Below are 20,581 nucleotides of genomic sequence, written 5' to 3' on the forward strand. Positions count from 1 at the left end.
TTCTCCCCTTTCTGCTCCCCAAAAAGCTCTGGATATTGGAGGGACAGGGCTGTGGGTGTGCATCAGGCAAGGATCCAGCTGGAGAGATGGGCTGGAGATGCTGCCAAATATTTAATACAAAAATATCCCATCAGAAGACACGAAGGGCTGTGCCAGGAGGACATTTGTCCCACAGACAACTCCTGCACTTCGAGCAGGGGCAGGAGGGGCCAAGCACTGGGTGGGCACAGAGCTCTGGGTTTGGGGCAGCACGGGATACCAGAGGAACATTGTTTATCTCCTTTCCTTATATGCTCTGCTCAAAGAGCAGGAGCTGGATTGTCACTGTGGCTGGTCACCCCACCACTACAGTGGGAAAACCTGGCATTAGGGCTTTCTGGGCTGCAAGAAGGAAACCCAGAGCATTTGTGGGGTGGAGAAGGGAATTAGAATCATGGAATCATTCAGGTTGGAAAAGATCTTTAAGTGCATCCAACTGTTGGATGTTGGATCTTTAAGTGCATCCAACTGTCCAACTGTTCCCCCAGCACTGGGGGCCACCATCTAACTCTTGTCCCCAAATGTTACATCCCCATGGCTATCAAATTCCTCCAGGGATGGGGACTCCCCAGCTTCACTGGGCAGTCTGTGCCAGGCCTGGACAGCTCTTTCCATGGAAAAATTTTCCCTAATATCCAATCTAAATCTTCCCTGGCATACCTTGAGGCTGTTTCCTCTCATTTCCTCTGCAGCTGCACTGTTCAGAGACGTGCAGGGAAGGTGATTCCCAAGGTGATCCACAGGAGCTGCCAGCACTCCATCAGGATTCCTGCACTGCAGGCAGATTTATGTGGCTTCAACAAAATAAACATTAGAAACTGTGGCTTGCACTGGTCAGTGATCCTCACTGCTCTGGGAGTAGCAGCAGGAGGGAGCTGCTATCTCCATGAGCTCCAGGAGACTGGACATGAATAAGGAAAACAGTCAAAGCTAAAAACCCTTTAGACTCCTGGACCTCTGGAGATTTCCTTGGAAAAGGATGAGGGGCAGCCGAATTTTCTTCATGGAAATCTCATGGGAAAAGGGAAAACCTCCATGCCAAAGGAGCAAAGGAGCAGGTCCCTCTGTCTGTGCCAAGATCAGGAATACATCTCAGATGAGTCCTGGGAAGCTGGATGTAACCAAGTAACCAGGATCCTAGCAACAGGCTTGATGGGAGGATTTAAAGATAGAAAAAAAAGTAGGAGCAAAGCAAACAATGGGAAAATATTGTCTCATTCCCCAAACTCCCAACCCTAGAGCAGGATAAATCCCCTCCAGGCAGGGAGAGGTACTCTGGTTGTTTTGGTTTTTTTTTCCCTTTTCAAAGCAAACAAAGTATCAGTCACAGATGAGGATTTTTTTAAACCACTTTTACAGGTGTCATTTGTACAAATCAAAGCGCCCCTTGAAAATCTCATCATTACAAACATACAAAGAAACGATGTTGGTGCTACAAATCAGCTATGCAAGGGCAGGAGCAATTTATCACGATTAAAAACTCTACTGAACAGTATTTACAGGGCCTTTCTCCCTCTTTTTATTTCTGTATGTTGAGGGAGGGAAAAAAGCAAAGCCCACAGTTAAAAAAACTCCCACCAATGCAGTTCATTTTCTAAAAGTATAAAACTGGGTGAGTTTTTGCCACACTCAGGCAAAGTGTAACAATTTCTCATTTTGCTTGTTTTCACATCAAAAGTCTCTTAGAAAAACCAAAAACAAACACATGGCAGTGTCTGATGAAATGTGCTCCTTCCATGCCAGAAGCCAACATCATCCCAAAAAGTGCCTTTGAGTAAAATCAACTTTAGTAACAAATAAGAAACAAAAGGATGAAAAAAGTAACCACAAGCTCTAGTTAAAAGCTTCATCAAAGCCCTGACGGAGCAGCCGCCCTGCAGCAAAAGCATGAGTTCTCTCACCTACCTCCAGCCCCTGCTCGGGGGTCTCCAAGCCCTGAGATGTTTCTCCACTCCCTGACTGGCGGTCGGGATGTCGAGGAGCTCCTGCCAGCCTGGAGCTGTGTGCTGCTCCCTCTCCAAGTGCTTTTTATCCACCACCATCACCCCAAAAGAGGTGCCTGGGGGGCCCAGCCCAGCTGGTCTGGCTGGAAGGGTCATGGCAGCCGTGCTGTTTTGGGGCAGCACATCCCTGGTACAGGGAACTCTCATAGCCCTTTGATCCTGCTGGAATCAGCAGTGAGAAAAATCCCTGGAGTGCCCCAAAAAACACTCCCTGGCTCGGGTTGCTGCCTGAGTAAGTGCTTTCCTGGAGCCAACCTGGCCCCTGCATCTGGAAGGGGCAGGGAAAGGGGAAAGAGAGGGAATATCCGAGCCTTGAACTCTCTGTGTGAAGAAATGGAGTAAGAGACACTTGATCGCACCAAGCTGCAGAAATCATCAAAATCCCAGAGGTCACCACAAAACTAGGGCACTGGGGGGCTGGGGGGAATTCTGGGTGGGTTGGGGGCTGTATCATTCCACTTTGGCTCCCAACCCAAAAGCTCTGATCATAAAAACAAGGAAACACAAAACCAGGCAGTTTGGTTGCCAAGTTGACAGAGAAAATAAGAAAAAAAAACAAAACAAAACACAAAAATCTTCCAAGATAAATACATGGCCCCCATTTTGGAAGCATCTTCAAAAAGCTGGATCAGCTGTTGTCAGCAGTGGCACAACCTCCAGGAACACCTGTTGGGCTGGTGAGTTCTCAGCTCTCTTTTGAAGAAGGAACAGTTCAAGGGGAAAAAAAAATCCAGCTCCCACCACACGCAGCTCCCACTTTATCTGCAGAACAACTGGCCATGGCAATTCCCTCACAGCAGCAGGCTGGGAACCAGCAAGGAGCCACAATGCAGCAGGTTCCTGTTTGCTCATGGAAAGGGCTGGCAGTGGTAGCAACTGGTTAGGAAAAGATTTCTTCCAAAAAACAGTACTTCAGGGGGGATTTAGGAAGGCTGGGACCTCTCCCCATGGACTGACACTGGGCACACTCAAGCATGCTGTCAGAAGGTAACACGCACCAGGGATTCCCATGGAGTCCACAACGCAGAGCTCTGGGCTTCCAGCCATCCAGCAGGTCTCCCACACTCCTCAGCTAGTGCTGGGGAAAGCTCCCAGGCTGGGGGCTTGGCTTTAAGGGGAGGTTATTGCTCCTGACTTCTCAGGCTTCTTGCCTTTTGACAGGGCAGCTGCTTGCTTCAGGAGCTCTCTGTTCTTGGCCTGGAAATGGGGAAAACGGGTATTTAGTGGCACGGATCATCATTAGCTCCTGGGATCCCTGTGCAGAAGCTGCTGACATCCTGCACACAGCTGGAAAGGGGGGCAGATGCTGAGCTCACCTCTGATCTCCTAGATCTCTCTACCATCCCAGCCCCACAGGAAAAGACAAAATTATAGAACCCACAAGACTGTTCAAAAATGAATCATATGAACAGTTCAAAGCACCTACAACACACTGAGAGGATCTGAACTTTGATTTTACAGCCACTGAAAAAGGTTTCCAAAGACTCAAGCAGTACCAGCAGAAATAAACCATCTGGACACCAGAGGGTTCAGGGCAGTCCCAGCCTGAGCTGAGCACAGACGTGGAAAGCCCCAAGAGAGGGAGGTGGCTGGGGCACACCTGCTCTTGGGTCTGATGCTCCTTTACCTGCAGAAACAGCACACCCAGCCCTCTCCACACCACATCCCAACATTCCACATGCCCCAGGAGGGATTCTCACAGGCACCAGCACTCTGGAACCTGCCTTCCACTGGGATACTTCCCCAGAGTGGGTGTGGATGGAGGAGGGGCTGTTTCCTCAGGGCCAACAGAGGCCTTTTGTCTCATCCCCTCCCACCTCTCATTGCTGGGGCTTTAGATCTTTATATACCCAAAGTAATTAAAGGGTGCAAAGTTCATTCCTGGGTCTGATTTCTTCCCCTTTGACCGAATCCCTTAGGTGGCTCAAGCTATTCATGCTGATAGCCTGCTGTGTTTCCACAGCCATGACAAGAATCCTGCTCTCCCTGCTTCCATCAGCTCAGGGACTTCTTTATTTGGACTAGAGATACAGGGTGAAAAGAACTGCCAATTGTTCCTTTGTTCTCTCTGGTTACTGCTCACACAAATGACAGGGAGGTGATTTAGAGGCTCAGGAAGCTGACAAAGGTTCTGCAGACTGGAGAAACAGGTTCAAACCTGATTTTGGCAATAAGGAAAATGAGTTTGATGGCTCCTGTCTAGTCCATAAGGGACACAACATAGCACTTTACAACACAGTAAGTGTGAGCCTGAGTAGAGAGCAGCAAAGTAGGTGTAAATGGTGGTTGGGATGCAATGCAGAGCTGAGGAGGGGCTAGCCTGGCAGCACAGAGACTGAGAAACATTAGCAGAGCTCTGTGTGCAGTAGCTCAGAGGCTGTTCTGATCAGGAGTGTCCTCAGTCCCTCCTGGGTACAACACAGACAATGCTGTCACCTGTAACTGCTCCATGACTTCCTTGTGTGTCTTCTCCATTTGGTTCATCTTTGCCCTCATCTGTGATTCCTGGTACTGCAGGTCAGCTTTCAGCTCCGTGATCTGTGCAGAAAGCAGGAAGAGCAAGTGAGCTGGGAGAGGCAACAACTGCCCTCACCACAGACACCCCTGTGTGGAAAGTGTCTCTACAGAAGTGTGTGAGACTGGCTGAGGTCACAGGCATGCTGGCAGTGCTGAGGGGCTGCAGTGAGACCAGAACCGTGTCACTGAGACCACAGAGCAACAGCAAGGGCCAGCACTGCATTTCTCCAAGCAGCAGCATGTTTATTCCCAGCCTTGCCCACACACAGAGGTCTCCAAGAAAGTGGTCAGGAAATGACCCTTTATGAAATGAGATCCCCTGGGTGGGTCCAGAGGGCCTCTTTGGAAAGGAGGCAGCCTGGAAACAGCCAGATATGTTAACTCCAAGAGAAAAAGCCAGGCTGTGTCTGAGTGTGATCTGTGAGAACATGTCAGCCTGCTGGGGGGAAGCAAGCCAAGGACTGTACCTTCTTCTCCTTCTCCAAAATCATCTGATCCTTCTGGTGAAGCATCTTTTTTAAAGTAGCCACTTCCTCCTTCAGCTGGGCAATGATGACAAAGTGGTCGGTGCCAGGGGAGTCCAGGGCGAGGTCTGGAGAAAAACTGCAGCAAAGAACAGGGAGAGCCCTCAGCAAAACCCTGCTCTTCACTAGGCAGGGAAACTCCCACGGGTGCACTCAGAGAATGGGAATCATTTCATGATCATTCATGATCCTTTTTCAAACCAGAGAGCTGAAGACAGCAATCAGAGAGATAATCAAACCTTATGCATCCCTTTGGAAATCTGTTTGCTCACAAGCAGTATTTGGATGCACTGCAAAACTTCCCACTGAATGTAAACAAACATTCTGGCAAGGAGGGGACATGAAAGAGAAACAAATAACCTCCAAGTTCAACAAACAGAGCAAAAGGAAACAGCTAAATTGTCCTGAGCAAGGAAAAGGGGTAAAAAACATGCTAGACCTCGTAATATGGTTCTGCCATGACAAAGCAATTTAGGGAGAAGCTTCATTATTCCAGAGTAGGAAAAACTCTCCAGGAAGACAGAGAAACAGCTGAGCACATCACCTGTACACCACCAGGTACTCTACATCTGAGCCACCACCAGCAGAGCTATCTGTGCATGAGTCACTGCTGCACTGGTAAGTCACAAAGCTCCCCAGGAGTCACCCGTGACCCAGGCAGGCACGTGCAGCCCTGTGCACAGGAACTTCCAGACCATAAGACACAACAAGCTGCAGCCACAAGGCCCAGGGAGCCCACCTGATTCTTCCCTGCCTTCTGTTCCATCCCTAAAGACGATTTTTATCTCCTTGTGCTAAGTGGCAGCACACTCCCAGCCACACACTCCTGAAACTGCTGCATACAAATTGAACAGTAATAAGACAACAAAGCTTCACCCAGAAGATTACTTCAAGCCTGGCTGTTATCAGATAAATAAAAATAAATTGTCAGGGTCACCCAAAGCCTGACTTTTTTTTAAAAGCCTTCAGAGTAGGTCAACACCCAGCTTTAAAGCTGGGAGCTGCAGCAGTGGGGAAAGCATATCTCAACCCAAAATTCTGCCTCTCTCAAGGATGTTTCTATCTCTGAGCTTCCAGTCCCCAACCTGTACCCTAAGGCAGAGAGTACTTGCTGCTCACTTCACACGGGGTCTCCTCCAGCACCTGGAAATGATCCATTTTCTAATTAAAAGCCCTACAGCCTTCTTTGACAGGACTCATTAGTAAGGATGTGGCAGGGGAAAAGGCTGGCTCCCCCACTGTGCTGGGGATCTACAGAGGGAAACCAAGCAGAGGCAGCTGAGAGTCAGAGGATGGCCCTGAGGCACTGGGAGAGAAAACCTTGCAGAGGAAAACTCAGAACTGAGGGTCTGCCTGGAGCACAGGAGCCCTGCACGGCTAAAACATGCTGACAGCAGAGTCCACACTAAGATGTGGCAGCTCTCTGGGCACACTGGTTCCAGCTCTGTGCTAGCCAGAGAGGTTCATACCCACACACTAGCACAGAACAACTCCACTTTAAAACTTCCCCAATAGTTTTCCCAAGTGGAGGCTGTGCAAGATGATGGTGTGTGCTCCAGCACCTTTCTGTGTGCAAGCACATTATTAACAACAGCTTTAATTTCCCACTCAGTGCAGATATGCTGGGGAGGAGAGAAATAAATTTAAAAAAACAAAAGCAACAGTAACCAACAGCATAACCAACAGCACAGAGAAAAGGAAGCCTTCCTCACTAATTCCCTCTGTCTGAAAACAATCCCTTGACACACCACTCCTTTGCCCAGGCACGCTTCCCTCCTGCCATGCCCTGGGGTGATAAAGAGTGCCAGGGGATGTCCACATTTCCCTGAGCATCTCCAGCATGAAAAATTCCCTGCCTGGCAACAGCACACTGCGAAGCCAGGAAGGTGAGAGCCAGCCCTGCCACCCAGTGGGGACAAGGAGGGGACAGGAGGGCCACAGCTTTGCACAGAGCACCCATCCCTGGGGCTTCTGCACCCTCCAGGGGGGAGCAGCCGGCTTGAGACCTCCTCCTGGAGGGGTATAAAATACCAAACTGGGATTTTCCTGTCCAGTTGCTGCAAAATGCCCCTTCAAATGTGTTAAGGTGCTAAATAAAGAAGCAGTTTTTTTTTTTCCTTTTCCTTTGTATTTTTTTAAAGACAGACAAGATAGCAAACCCCATGTTACAGAAGCACCCTGAGACTCCAAAATTTGAAGGAAAACTGCCAAACACAAGTCAGTCCTTTCCTTTAACAAACAGATCAAAATTAAAACAACCAAGAAAGAAAAAAAAATTTCCTCTACAAATAAACTCAAGATGCAGCCCGTTGGGATAGGTCAGGGGGACATGAGCTCCCCATGTCTGAACAGCCTGAAAGGCACACTGCTAATTAAAGGGAAATGATTGAGCTCCTGTTGTTTCCAGCAGAGACAGAGGACAAAAATGGAGCTGTTCCCAAGGCACCTGCCTCTCTCTATTGATTGGAACAGAAACCAAATCGACTGCCTTAAACTCCACACCTGTTAAATGGCAGAAATTAGGCGAGGCAAATGCCAAGCTTAAAGATTTTGCTATTCAAGTCAGGCTGGAATGAAGAGGCAGAGACCAGGCACTAAACCAGCATCCACATTTCACCTTAGACAAAAACCACCTGCAGAGCTGCTCCAGCTCTGGGCCCCCAACATCAAAAGGATTTGGAGCTGCTGGAGCAAGCCCAGAGGAGGCCACGGAGATGTTCCAAGAGCTGGAACCCCCTGCTCTGAAGCCAGGCTGGGAGAGCTGAAGGTGTTCAGCCTGGAGAAGGCTCTGGGGAAACCTTAGAGCCCATTCCAGAGCCTAAAGGGGCTCCAGGAGAGCTGGAGAGGGACTGGGGACAAGGACCTGGAGTGGCAGGACAAGGGGGAATGGCTTCCCGCTGCCAGAAGGGAGGGAGAGATTCCTTGGGAAGGAATTCTTCCCTGTGAGGGTGGTGAAGCCCTGGCAGAGTTTACCCAGAGCAGCTGTAGCTGCCCCTGGATCCCTGCAAGTGTCCAAGGCCAGGTTGGAGGGAACTTGTAGCAATCTGGGATAGTGGAAGATGTCCCTGCCCATGGAAAGGGGCACAATGAGATGAGCTTTAAGGTCCCTTCCAACCCAAGCCATTCGGGGATTCTATGAAAAAACAACCTCCACTCAGTGCAGTTCAGCCCAAGTCACAGAGCTTTAAACTATGCCAGGACTTTCCTATGCAAATTTTTACATTTTTACAAATGAACTTCACTGCTGAGCACCCTGAGGCACCGCTGCCCTCCCCCTGCCAGCAGTGCTGTCACTGCCTGGTGTTACAAGCACAGTTTAGCACCTTGTCTGCAGTGACAGGAGAAGGGACTGCAGTGTGCTCATCTGCAGAGTCTGCTGCATAAAAACCCTTTGCCAGCACTGGCACAAGATGATGGGCACACCAAGACTGCCCCAGTTAGGACCAGCTGCAGGGGCTGGAGGTGAAGCTGGTGTGCTGGGCAGCACAAAACCATGGGGACTGGCAGCACAGAAGGATTAGTAAGGCCAGGTCTGCTGCCAAGAAATGCTGCAAGTCACTGGGAGAGAAAACTACTCCCAGTGCAGCAGCAACAGAGCTGTTTGCTCCTCCCAGAGCTCACCCAGAACAAACCATTCAACACCACCCTTTAAATGACTGCTGGAAATCACCCTGTCCACATATCATAGCCATTGTGAGCAACAACCACCATGAAATATGTAAACAGAGGGACTTCAGTACGACACAGTAAAGGAATTTCTACCATATCCAAGAAGAAGCAGTAATTTCAGAGAAGCTGGACCCTGACTGAAGGTGTTGCCAAAATCAACTGAGCTCAAATATGCCCAAATGTTGCCCATTTGAGGGCTACACCAGAGGTCTGGCTGGAGCCAGGGTACAGGATGTTGGGGCTGATCTCAGCAGGGAGGAGGTGCTGGTTGTGTCAGTTTGCTCCAGACTCTGCTGCTGCTGCTGCTGTTGCAAACACCCTTGTGCTGCAGCAGACCTTAACCCCATGCTCAGGCTGTGCCAGACACCAACGTGACTCTGGGAGGGACAATCTGGTAGTTGTATAAAGGGGAAGGATTTGGGGGTTCACCCTCATAAAAGAACCCTCAGCAACTCCAAACCCACACTTAAGGAACCCCCTTATTATTCCTCTCAAGACATGCAGCCATTTGTCTATTTAAGGCAGCTGCAGCTTGCCTTTTCTGCTGCATGTCGCTGAAGCTCTTTAGTTGCTAAATTTACATTTGGTTTGTTACTGGAACTCATCAAAAAAAGCCTGTGGCAAGGCCTACAGCCTTGGCAGGAGCCAGACTGACAATATCTGACATGAGAGCAAAAGGAACGCTGTTGATTCCTTCAATACATGCTCCTGTTTTCCAGACAAACAGCTGACAAACCCAGAGCACAGGTCATTTTGCTTTTTGGGTATTTTCAAGCCAGCAGGGCTGTTACAATGAGCCCAGGATTTAATGAGGAGATAAAAACAGCTGGTGAAGTCCTACAGCCCAGAGCAGTGGCCTCTCTGGAGGGAAAGCTGCACCAGTTCTACCAGGACCCTGTTTCCATTCCCTCCTCTGGCTCCACCAGCACTGAAGGCAATGGAATTCTAACCCCTCCACACTCAGCCACGGCTCCTAAGTCACAATTAGTCCTGAAATTTTTCCAGCTTTTAACTGAAAAAGCTGTTCAGATGATAAAAGGTCTTTCAGACCACTCTGTGGATGTCACTGCCCTATAAAATTATTAAAGTTCTATTTCACAGAACCATAGAACCCCAGAGTGGTTTGGGTCAAAGGGACCTTAAAGCTCATCTCGCTCTGCCCCCTGCCATGGGCAGTGTCACCTTCCACTAGATGAGGCTGTCCTAAGCCCCACCCAACCTGGCCAGGAACACTTCCAGGGACAGGCATTTCCCATGGGAGCATTTTACAGTGACAAGGTGTCAACAGTATCTACAGGAGAGATCTGTGATCTCAGAGGCACTGAAGGCAGGTAGTGATGAATTAATTACCAGTGTCTTAACAAACCCTTTGGCACTAACTATGCTCTGGTCCATGCTCCCAAATCCCTGCTGTTTAGAAAGAGATCCGTTGAGAGGGAGAGTTCCCGTGTATGAGGCAGTTCCCAGGGAGGGAGGGGAGAAAACAATAGGTGATCTCACTTCAGGATGTCAATGCCTTGAGCAACAGGACAATGGTGGGCCCCGAGAGTCTGTTGGGAAGCAGCCCACTGCGCCAACGTGGACGGGGCCCTCTGGATAAGGGGGCAAAGCATCTCGGGAGAGGAAGGAACGCTGAGAATCAGAGAGGAAAGGCAGGAATGAAAATATGCATGCACAAGACCATAAAAACACAAATCCATCTCAATCTCCTGCTTCTGCTAGTGACTCCCATTCTGCTGCACAGAATCACATCAACGTGATGCAGCACCAAGTGTGACAACAGAATGGGGTCGATGCTTTCCTAGAACCATGGAATGGCTTGGGCTGCAACAAATCTCAAAGAGCATCTTGTTCCATCCCCTTGCCATGGGAAGGGACACCTTCCACTAGACCAAGCTGCTCCATGACCCATCCAACCTGGCCTGAAACACCTCCAGGATGGGGAGTCCACAACCCTTCAAGCAAAGCTGTTTGATTGCTTGTCTGTGCCCCAAAAGCAGGAGGGGACATGGGAAGTGGGTCTGGATCTTCTGTCCTCTGAGGGTCTCCCTGCAGATCAGTCTGACAGACCTCAAAGCACAAAACCTGCAGACCTCAGCAGCCCCTCTCTCCCTGAGACATGATAAAGTTGGTCTGGCTGTTGGGGCGTTCAGCCAACATCACCTCGATCCTGCTCCATCCAAGCAGGTTCAGGTGCTCAGTATTCTTTTCCTCTTCAAGTCTATGTCTAGATTCCAGGTAGCACTGGCCTGCCAGGCTCTAGGGCAGCCCCTCGAGGTCTCAAAGCCCAAGGCCCCTGCTCTAGCATAAGAGCTTCCTGTTATTCACACACAACTCTGTCTTACATAAACTCAGCAAACAAACCCCCCACCCACGATTTCCCCATGTTACAGGCTCACCTGTCACCATTGGCAGATATGGCATCAAACTTGGCTTTCTTCTTTGGGATTTCATTCTGAATGGAAGACGTGGATAAGGTTTTCTGGCTAGAAGAAGGAGGAAATTGTATGTCAGAACCTGAATGACTTTCAGTCTAAGACAGAGAGGCAGATAAATATTCCCACCCACTTTGATCCTATTAAAACAGTATTTCCCAGTGCTAAAACGATAAAAAAATCATTCCTTGAAGAGTAGCTGGAGACTAAAAATAAACAGAAAACAATGAGTCAGAGCAGCATGTAGGTGAAGAACTCCTGCTTAAAATCTGCATTTTAATAATTAAATTTTACAAATGCAACTTGGCTTTCACAGTGTACAAGTTCAGTAAGTTGGATCACTAAGGAGCACAAGGCTGTAGCAGCACAGTGAGGTTTGCAAATCAGCAAAGAGTGACTTAGCCAGACTGTCCTGAACTCAGACCCTGCCCAAACCCCTCCCCAAGGTCACCTGTTATAGTGGCTGCCACTGCTGAGCCGACTGAACTGCTCCTTCTCCTGCAGGCTGCCTCGGGAAGAACTGCTCAGGTGTTTGCACTGCTCTTTGGTCTTCTGCAGGACTCGTTTATAGGACAGTGTGCACAACCAGCACAGCAGCTTTCCATCCACCTGGAAGGGGAGACAGAAAGAAGTTTTGGTGTTTTTTCCTGCCCACAAAGCAAGAGAAAAGACAAGAAGCACTTTCAAGCTTAGGGTTGCACATGAACAAGCAGGGACTCAAAAAGAATGCTCTGAATGGATGGGCAGTCACTGGAAACCAAAGGAGCAAGGGTGTCTGCTCCAGGAGGCTCAGCAGGGCACTGACTGTGGCTGCAGCATCCCAAACAACAGATGTTTACAGTTTACTCAAGAAGACACACCTCCTACACAGCTCTCAGGGTGTTTGAGCAAAGGGTGTACAGAAGCCATGGAAGGGGTTTCCTGGTGGAGGCATGACACTTGTAGCTTCTCAGGCTATGGAACAAATATCATTCCCCCTCCCTCTCCTCACATAGCACCTCACACTTCATTCAGAGGTCTCTGCTCCTCTGCCAGCTCTTGGGCCAAGTTCAAGAGATCTTTCTTACAAGATCTGGCAGAGGCACACAGGGGTTCAAAGATCAAACAGCTCTAAACCAGAGCAAAGCTCAACTCTAGAAAACACTTCAAAACCAAGAGACATCGATCTTGGAATGATTTGGGTAGAAAGTGACCTTAAAGCCCATCCAGTCCCACCCCCTGCCATGGCAGGGACACCTCCCACTGTCCCAGGCTGCTCCAACCCCCATCCAGCCTGGACACTTTCAGGGATCCAGGGGCAGCCACAGCTTCTCTGGGCACCTGTGCCAGGGCCTCACCACCCTCACAGGGAGGAATTTCTTCCCAGTATACCATCTAACCCTGTCCTCTGGCAGTGGGAAGCCTTTCCACCTTGTCCTGTCAGTAAATGCTGCAGAAGATGTAAAGAAGATGGGCAGAGGATCACTGTGATCAGCCCTTTTGCCTTTTCAGCCTTTAACACAAATACTGACCTTCTTCCTGTCATCCTTGCGGTCAAATGCACACTGCTGCTTGCACTGCTCACACGAGTGAGGAGGGCCATACTTCTTCTCTGAGTTGGTGCAACGCTGGCACTTGTTTCCAATAAATGCTGCTATGATGTTGCAGTACTGGCAGGGTTTTGGCTTTAAAAAACAAGAACAACTGCTACAGCCTTCTAACTACAATGGTACACTGCTCGTTCCCATTCTCCCCATCATTTCAAACTTTTATTCCTTATTCTACACAGAGGATAGTGCTGATCCAGGAGACAAAACTCCATCTGGATCCCTGGTCTCCAGCTAAGTGAATTTAGCCATGGCACTCAGACCATTTATCAAGTGCTGTGAAATCTTTAGAAAAAACCAACAAAATAGAACCAATCAAAATCTCTATTTCAGATTTCAGACAAGCAGGAAATAAAGATTTATCACTGCTTTCTGCAGCAATCTCAGTCTGTGTAAGCACAGCCCTGTTGCTACTGCGTATCAAACAGATCATTTCCTGGCCTCAGACGATGCAAAGCTCTTTTTTGTGCTAAAAGGACAGAAAAAGTCAAAGCTCTATGCTTGAGTGACCCATATTATTGATTGGTCATGCTCTTATAGCTGAGCCAGTCCATAAAGGCTCTGAGATTTCAGCAGGATAAAGACAAGAGAGATGAAAGGAGAGAGGCTGGGGAGGCTGAGCCCCCTCACTTACTGTGCCATAGAGCTTCACGTTCTGAGCACACTTCTTGCATATCGTGTTGGTTTTGCTGTGAAGGAGGACAGATCACTCTGTTAACACATTCCAACAGAAATGAGACCTCTGTGGTTAGGGTGCCTGGCTCAGATCCCAGGACCCTGCTTAGGATCCCTTGGCTCTGGTGATGAGGCTGGACTCAGCCTCTCTAGCAACTCAGATACCAAAACGCTTTTCCTGTCCCCATCTGGCTGAGGATAAATGGCCAAAATTACTAGGAGGTGTCTTTTAATTAAGGCATCCCCAGATGACACTTGGTTTTGTCCATACAAACACAGGATTGGATCACTGACTAACTGGCAGCGTGAGTGATTCAGCATCAGGGCAGGCTCCACTCTGGAAGTCATGGCAGGACAGGGCAGAGGTGTGTTTGTCCAACAAACACAGGAAGGAACACCTCACACAAGGGCCACACACAGCTCTGTGTTTACCAATCCTCCCTCTGACAGCTACACCACTTGTCAAAACGCAAAGAGACAAGAGCCCAGCTAAGGGACACACGGCAGGAAATAAATGTTGGACACCAGGCATCAGGCAAGAGGAAAACTCATGGGAAGATGCATCTGACTAAAAAAAAACCCCAAGCAAAAGGTGAAATCCAAGTGCACTACAGACACCCCAACTCAGCCAGCAGATCTCTGGAGGTGGCCACAGGTCCCCCAAGTCCTCCACAGCAATAATCTACAGGCTGAGGCACAGTCACTGAAGGTGTGGAATCATTACAGCTCCCCGGGTGTGATCACTCTACCTGAAACCTGGACCTCCCCCGTTCCGCAAGCATTTACCTCTCCTGCTGGAATTCCGTCCTGCAGTAAGTGCATTTAACAATGGGATGAGCAATCCGGCACTCCTGCAACAACAGAGGCGTTTCATGAGGCGCAGCGCTGCTCCCCAAACCCCTGCACACCCACACAGCTGCAAGCACCCCCTCCCCGTCCAGTCATGCTGAGAGAGGAGGAGGGTGATGGCACTGCCGTGTGTCACAGGTGAGGCAGGCACAGCCCAGGGCTCACCGTGCCCCACACCCACAGCGCAGGGCCGGGGCGGCCCCGGCTCCCAGGGCAGGCACACGCTCTGCCTCAGCTTCCTGCACCCCTGCCCGTGCTCTCCTCCCGGCCCAGCCTCCCCAGGTTCCCCACGTTCACCTGCGTTGTCCCAGCCCCAGTGACCCCAGGCCTCTCCAGCTCCTGCCCCGTGTTCCCTGTTTCACCCTGATCTTGCTCTTCTTCCTCAGACTGTCCAAACCCACCTTACTCCTCCCGAGGTACCACCAGATCTCCTACGGACATCCCAGACCCTCCCAGGCCTCTGCTCAGCAACAGCTCCCACCTGCCCTCTGTTCCCCACAACAACCCCATGACTAACACCCCCAGCACCTCCAAACTGCCTTCGGTGCCCTCAGGTCCCCCTGACAAACAGCTCCCCTCAGCAGCCCTTCAACACATGCCCCTAGCCCCATGCTCCAGCCCCTCAAAACTTCCCCAAAACCCCCCAGCCCTCCCCCACACCCTCCCACCGCTCCCCCACAGACCCCAAACAGACCCCTCAAGGCCCCAGTGTTCACAAACACTCCCAGGATCTCCGCACAAACAGCCCCCCACGTATCCTCAGTTCCTCTAAGAGCCTCCAGACCCCTTTAAAACACTCCTTTGCCTGCTCTCCCTCACAAACAATGCTCCAGGAGGCCCTTTACCCCTCAGACCCCCCAAAAGCTCTCACAGACCACCCCCCTCAAATCTCCTCAGGGATCACCCCCCACTTCCCTCACAGCCCCCCTCAGACTTCTCTCCCACCAGCCTCCTCCCAAATCAGCCCCCACAGGCTCCCTCACAGACCTCCCCGCACAGCCCCCTCCCAGCCCGCGCCCAGCCCCTCTCCTGGACCTTGCAGAGCTGCTGGCCCTGGCTGAGCGCCTCGAAGGGGAAGCGCTGGTGGCACTTGGTGCAGGCGTACAGCGCCGCCATCCCGCCGCCCCGCTGACAGGCGCGGCCCGCCCGCCCTCCCGCCCGGCCCGCGCGGCACCGCCCCCTCCCGCCGCCCATTGGCAGTGCGCCGCATCATTCACGCCTCGGCCGCTTCTCATTGGTGAGCGCGCCGTCACTCACCGCTGCGGGGCGGGGCGCGCCGAGGAAGCGTTAACGTCACGGAGGGCGCGGTGACGCAATCTCTCGGCCTCGCGTGACGCGGCGAGCGGGGGAGGTCGCGCGAGATCGGGCGTGGAGAAGGGGGCGGGGACTGGGGAAAGGGGCGGGGCGTGGGCGGGGCCGGATCGGGCCGGATATGGCCGGAGAGCACGGGGTGGGGTGGACAGGGCTGGGAAACCTGGGATGGGCTGGGATGGACAGGGCTGGGAAACCTGGGATGGGCTGGGAAACCTGGGATGGGCTGGGCTGGGAAACCTGGGATGGGAAACCTGGGCTGGGAAACCTGGGATGGACAGGGCCGGGAAACCTGGGATGGACTGGGAAGGGAAACCTGGGATGGACAGGGCCAGACAGGGCTGGGAAACCTGGGATGGACTGGGCCAGACAGGGATGGACAGGACTGGGAATCCTGGGATGGACTGGGATGGGAAACCTGGGATGGGAAACCTGGGATGGACAGGGCCGGGAAACCTGGGCTGGGAAACCTGGGATGGACAGGGCTGGGAAACCTGGGATGGGCTGGGATGGGAAACCTGGTATGGAGTGGGATGGACTGGGCCAGACAGGGCTAGGAAACCTGGGATGGGAAACCTGGGATGGCCTGGGCCAGACAGGGATGGACAGGGCTGGGAATCCTGGGATGGACTGGGATGGGAAACCTGGGATGGACTGGGATGGGAAACCTGGGATGGGAAACCTGGGATGGACAGGGCCGGGAAACCTGGGCTGGGAAACCTGGGATGGACTGGGATGGACAGGGCTGGGAAACCTGGGATGGGAAACCTGGGATGGACAGGGCTGAGTGACCTGGGCTGGACTGGGCCAGGAAACCTGGGATGGGAAACCTGGGATGGACTGTGCCACCTGGGCTGGACTGTGTCGGACAGGGCTGGGAAACCTGGGCTGGACTGGGCTGGGAAACCAGGGCCAGACAGGGCCAGGGAATCTGGGCTGGGAAACCAGGGCTGAACAGCCTGGGCTGGACAGGGCCAGGAAACCGGGGATGGACATAGCCAGACAGGGCCAGGGGAATGGGCTGGGCTGGGCTGAAGTGGGCCAAGGCTGGGAAAAGAAACTGAGCTGAGCTGGGCCAGGAGACAGGGCTGGGCTGGGCTGAGCTGGGCCAGGAGACAGAGCTGGGCTGGGCTGAGCTGAGCTGGGCCAGGAGAGGGCTGAGGGCAGGGTGAAGGGGTGGTGGCAGGGCTAAAGCACAGCGAGGTGAAAGGGAGATCTGTGGCTGTCCTGTGGCAGGGGAGGGGAGCTGGGTTAGGGCTGGGCTGGGGAGGGAAGGCCTCTCTGGAGGTGGGTGAAGGAGGGTCAGCACTGCAGGAAGGAAGGAAGAGAGCAGAGGAATGTGTGGAGGAGGAGGAGGAGGAGGTGTCCCTGCCTTGAGAGGAGCTGAGGAGCAGAGCCACCCACTCCAGGGAGGGCTGGAGACACCAGCAGGGCAGGGCAGTGGGAATATTGTGGCTGGAGGCTCGAGAGGAAGAGGCTGTGTCTGCGGGGAAAGGAAAAGCTCCGTGCCAACGTGCTTCCTCCTGTCGCTGCCTGCAGCAGCTGCAGCTGCTCCTGCACAGCTCCAGCCCAGCCACGGCGCATTCACAGCTGGGTGGGAGCAGGCTGCAGCTCCAGCTGGGGATGGGGAGCAGGTTTGGCCTCGTTTCGTTTTGGGAGCGAGGCTGGACTGAGGCTGCTGCAGCAAGTACCGGTCATCCACTGCACAGAGGCAATAACTGTTCCTCTTTTTCATCCAGGACTTGGTACAACGTGGCACAGAACAGGCTTTGGGAAATGGGGGAAATCAAGGCGTTTTGGTGTTAAAAGTTCATTCCAAATCCAAGGTGGAACGAGCAAAAGGCAGCAGCTCCTCACAGTTGTGTGATCTGCTCTGTTTGCTCGACGTTCCTGGGCTCCCACACCCTTCCCTCTTTCTCAGACCTTAAGGGATACCTTGGAATCTTTGGGAAACTTCTGTCCTTACCTTTTTTCCTACACCAGATGACAGAGTATTCCCGGTCCTGGCTGGTGCAAGTGGTGAAGCTGAAATCTGAGCTGCTCAGGCTTTCCCAAGAAGGACTGGGGGAGTGTCTTGGGTTTTTAGCTTGGCTGCGTGGGTGTGCATAATGAACCGGAATTCTGCTGTGCTTGGCTACCTCGGGGACTCGTTTTAATCACCGGGCAAATGTGCTGTGTGTAGGAGAAATACTTAATTTCACGAGATGAGCTGCATTGTGCTGGATGCCGGGCTGTGATTGGGAAATGTCCGCCGGTGGGAAGCGGCAGGCAGAGCTCGGCGGATGCCTGGGAACAAACCCCTGCTCTGCTCGGGGGCTGCCGTGCTCGGGGGGGCGCTGGGGATGCTCCGATTTTGGGGTTTGGCAGCGCACCTGGAGAAGGGCAGCGCTGTGGATCGTGGAGTCCTGGAATGGTTTGGGTTGAAAGGGACCCCAAAGGCCACCCAGTGCCACCCTCAGGGACATCTCCCACTGTGCCAGGTGCTGCCAGCCCTGTCCAGCCTGGCCTGGGCACTGCCAGGGATCCAGGGCACCCACAGCTGTGCCAGGGCCTGCCACCATCACAGCCAAGAATTCCATCCTAACATAAAATCTAACCCTACCCTCTTCTAGTTTGACTCCATTCCCCCTTACCCTGTCAATGGAAACCCAAAAATCAGGGTGTGGGGGGTGTGGAGTGGCAGATAGCTGGGGCTGAAGGAGAAGGAATGGTTGGGTTGGAGAATGCGAACAACAAACCTGCCAGAGCAGTCTCGGGTGCCAAGGGAGAAGCATTTGGCTGAGGAGGAGAGTTTGTAAAGCTGCTACTGAAGGAAGTGTGAGAAGAAACGCTTGGAAAGCCACTGCCTCGGTGATTTTCCAGCAGAGCCACACTGGCAGCAAAGCAGCTCCAAGCCTTGGGAGTTTAGGAGGCTGTTCAGATCTGTCGGATGCAGATCTCCTCTCACTGAGGAGTGCTTTGGGCTGGGAGGAATTGTGAAGATTCTCTCTCTCCAATGCCCTGCCGTGGGCAGGGACATCTTCTGTTTGTGCCCCAAAAAGCTCTGGTTGCTGTGTGAGACAGCAGGAGTCTCCCCTGATGGTGGTTTTGGCCATCCTGGGATCTCGGGGTTTTATGTAGAGCGCGTCCTTCCCCTGTGTGCAGCACCTGGCTCAGTCCTGGGGAGACAGGGACCCCCAGAGCCCCTTCCCCAGCACAGCAGCGCTGTGTGAGCTCTCCCCAGCCCTCTGGGTCGCCTTGGGGAGCCACGAGGTTGCCAAAGCAAGTTTGATTCAGCTGCTGTTCCTTGACACCGTCTGTGGCTCTCTGTAAATCACTAACAGATAATAATTTCATACTCTGGCTCTGCCTATCCCCCGCCTGCTGAATAATTACCTTGTTTTGTGCAGGCCGTGAGAGGTTTTCACAGATAATTCATCCAGCAGGGAAAGGCAGCCAGATTTTGGGCTGGAGCACATTTTCTGGCCACCTGGCATTGCTGCACAGAGGTCTGCAGCTGCCTCCGGAGGGAAATGTATCCAGGACAGCCGAGGGCAGGGCGAGGAACCAAACCCAGATGAAATCCCAGCCGCCCTTCCTCGGAGAATCATTTAGCTCGGCAAACTCAGCCCACCCTGGGTTTCTGGATGTGTGGACAGATTGATCCCACAGATCTGGATGCTCACAGAGGAGCTGTTTCCCTGGGAGCTGTTTGTGGTGGTGACCCCCGCCTTGCCTCGCTCCCCGGGTCCTGCCTGCCCTGCCTGGGTGGGTTGGAGCCCAGCTCGGAGCTCCATCCCCAGCCCGGGGCTGAGCTGATGCAGGGCAGCAGAGAAAAGCTGACACAGGGAGGATCCCACCTCAGCAGCTTCCCAAACCACCCCGCAGGCTGAGATGGGGCTCTCAAGGTGGGATGTGGAAGGTGGCTCCCAAATCCCCTCAGCTCCCACTCTGAGCAGTGCTCGCTCCATTAAACACCAACCTCAGCTAATATTTTGCCACCAGTGTGTCAAATTTGGGGAGTTTCCTGCAAGGTGCCTCTCCCAAAGGAAGCCCTAAATGCAGAGCTTCAGGCCAGCTTTGCTTCCAATAAATAGCAGGGCTCAGGGCCTGTGCTGTGCTGTGCTCTGCAAAACCTGGAGCCACTCTGAGCTTTGGGTGTCCAGGGAAGTCTGGAGGTCACAGCTCAGCTGGGCTGGGAGCCAGAACCTACAGCTGGCTCTGCAAACAGAAAACCTCCCTTCAGGTATGTCCTTTCTTATTTTTCCCTTTTTCAAATATAATAAATAGATAGTTTTTTAAGTTCCCAGCCATCTGAACTACCCACGCTCAGGGCTGCAATATGCCTAATGCCATGAATGCAGAATTTCAGTAAGTGCTTCCTGGGGATACAGAACTTCCAGCTCTCAAAGCCACCTCTGTGTTCAGCAGCAAATTCAGGACATCAGCTATCCAAAGGGAGCCTGAAAGTCACGGTTCCCTGAAAGTCAAAGCATGTTTTATTGACTGCAGTCAAGAGAATCAAATATCTGGAGACCTGGACTCCCACGGAATAAACCACATTATTCCTGTGCAGTGATCATTCCTCTCCCAGACATGCATTCCAGCCAGCCTCCCTGCTGGGAATGATTAAAGACCCCTTCAACAATCAGCAAATTGACAAATAAGCAGGTGAACAAGTGGAAGAAAACAAGGGAATATGATGACCTGCCACCCCTGCTGAGAGCAGTTGTGTCACCTGGAGGGAAGTGCAGCTCCCTTGGTGCTGCCGGTGGTTTGCTGCACAGAGCTGGGCTGTGGCCATGGGGGATGTCACTTCCCAACTATCAAAACCCCATCTGGGGGAAGGTAGAGCCTGTGCAGATGCAGCTACAAGTCAGGGATGACATTTCCCTTCCCAGCTGCCTGCTGCTAACTGCGCTCTTGAGTTGGGAGGCAGAGCCTGGCAGTGCCAGCAGCTCTCCCTGGCAGCCCTGGGCTGCCAGCCCAGCTCC

The 20,581-nt window shown here is 52.3% G+C and overlaps 1 protein-coding gene across 2 annotated transcripts; it reads right to left on the reverse strand.

Annotated features, from left to right (window-relative positions):
* Window positions 1-863: 863 nt before the first annotated feature.
* On the reverse strand, window positions 864-15,459 carry FAM76A (family with sequence similarity 76 member A). Of its 2 annotated transcripts, XM_041404666.1 has the most exons (10): window positions 15,333-15,459; window positions 14,235-14,299; window positions 13,408-13,462; window positions 12,699-12,851; window positions 11,639-11,796; window positions 11,152-11,238; window positions 10,253-10,384; window positions 5,027-5,162; window positions 4,479-4,580; window positions 864-3,239 (listed from the first exon to the last, which is right to left on the reverse strand). In XM_041404666.1, the coding sequence occupies exons 1-10, from the start codon at window positions 15,411-15,413 to the stop codon at window positions 3,153-3,155; spliced, it is 1,056 nt and encodes a 351-aa protein (XP_041260600.1). In that variant the 5' UTR covers window positions 15,414-15,459; the 3' UTR covers window positions 864-3,152. The 2 variants fall into 2 exon arrangements, with proteins under 2 accessions (XP_041260600.1, XP_041260601.1); XM_041404667.1 differs by lacking the exon at window positions 10,253-10,384 and having other exon boundaries at window positions 866-3,239.
* Window positions 15,460-20,581: the final 5,122 nt, after the last annotated feature.

This window comes from Onychostruthus taczanowskii, unplaced genomic scaffold (assembly GCF_017590055.1).
Source record: "Onychostruthus taczanowskii isolate IOZ18803 unplaced genomic scaffold, ASM1759005v1 scaffold218, whole genome shotgun sequence".
Taxonomy (NCBI): domain Eukaryota; kingdom Metazoa; phylum Chordata; class Aves; order Passeriformes; family Passeridae; genus Onychostruthus; species Onychostruthus taczanowskii.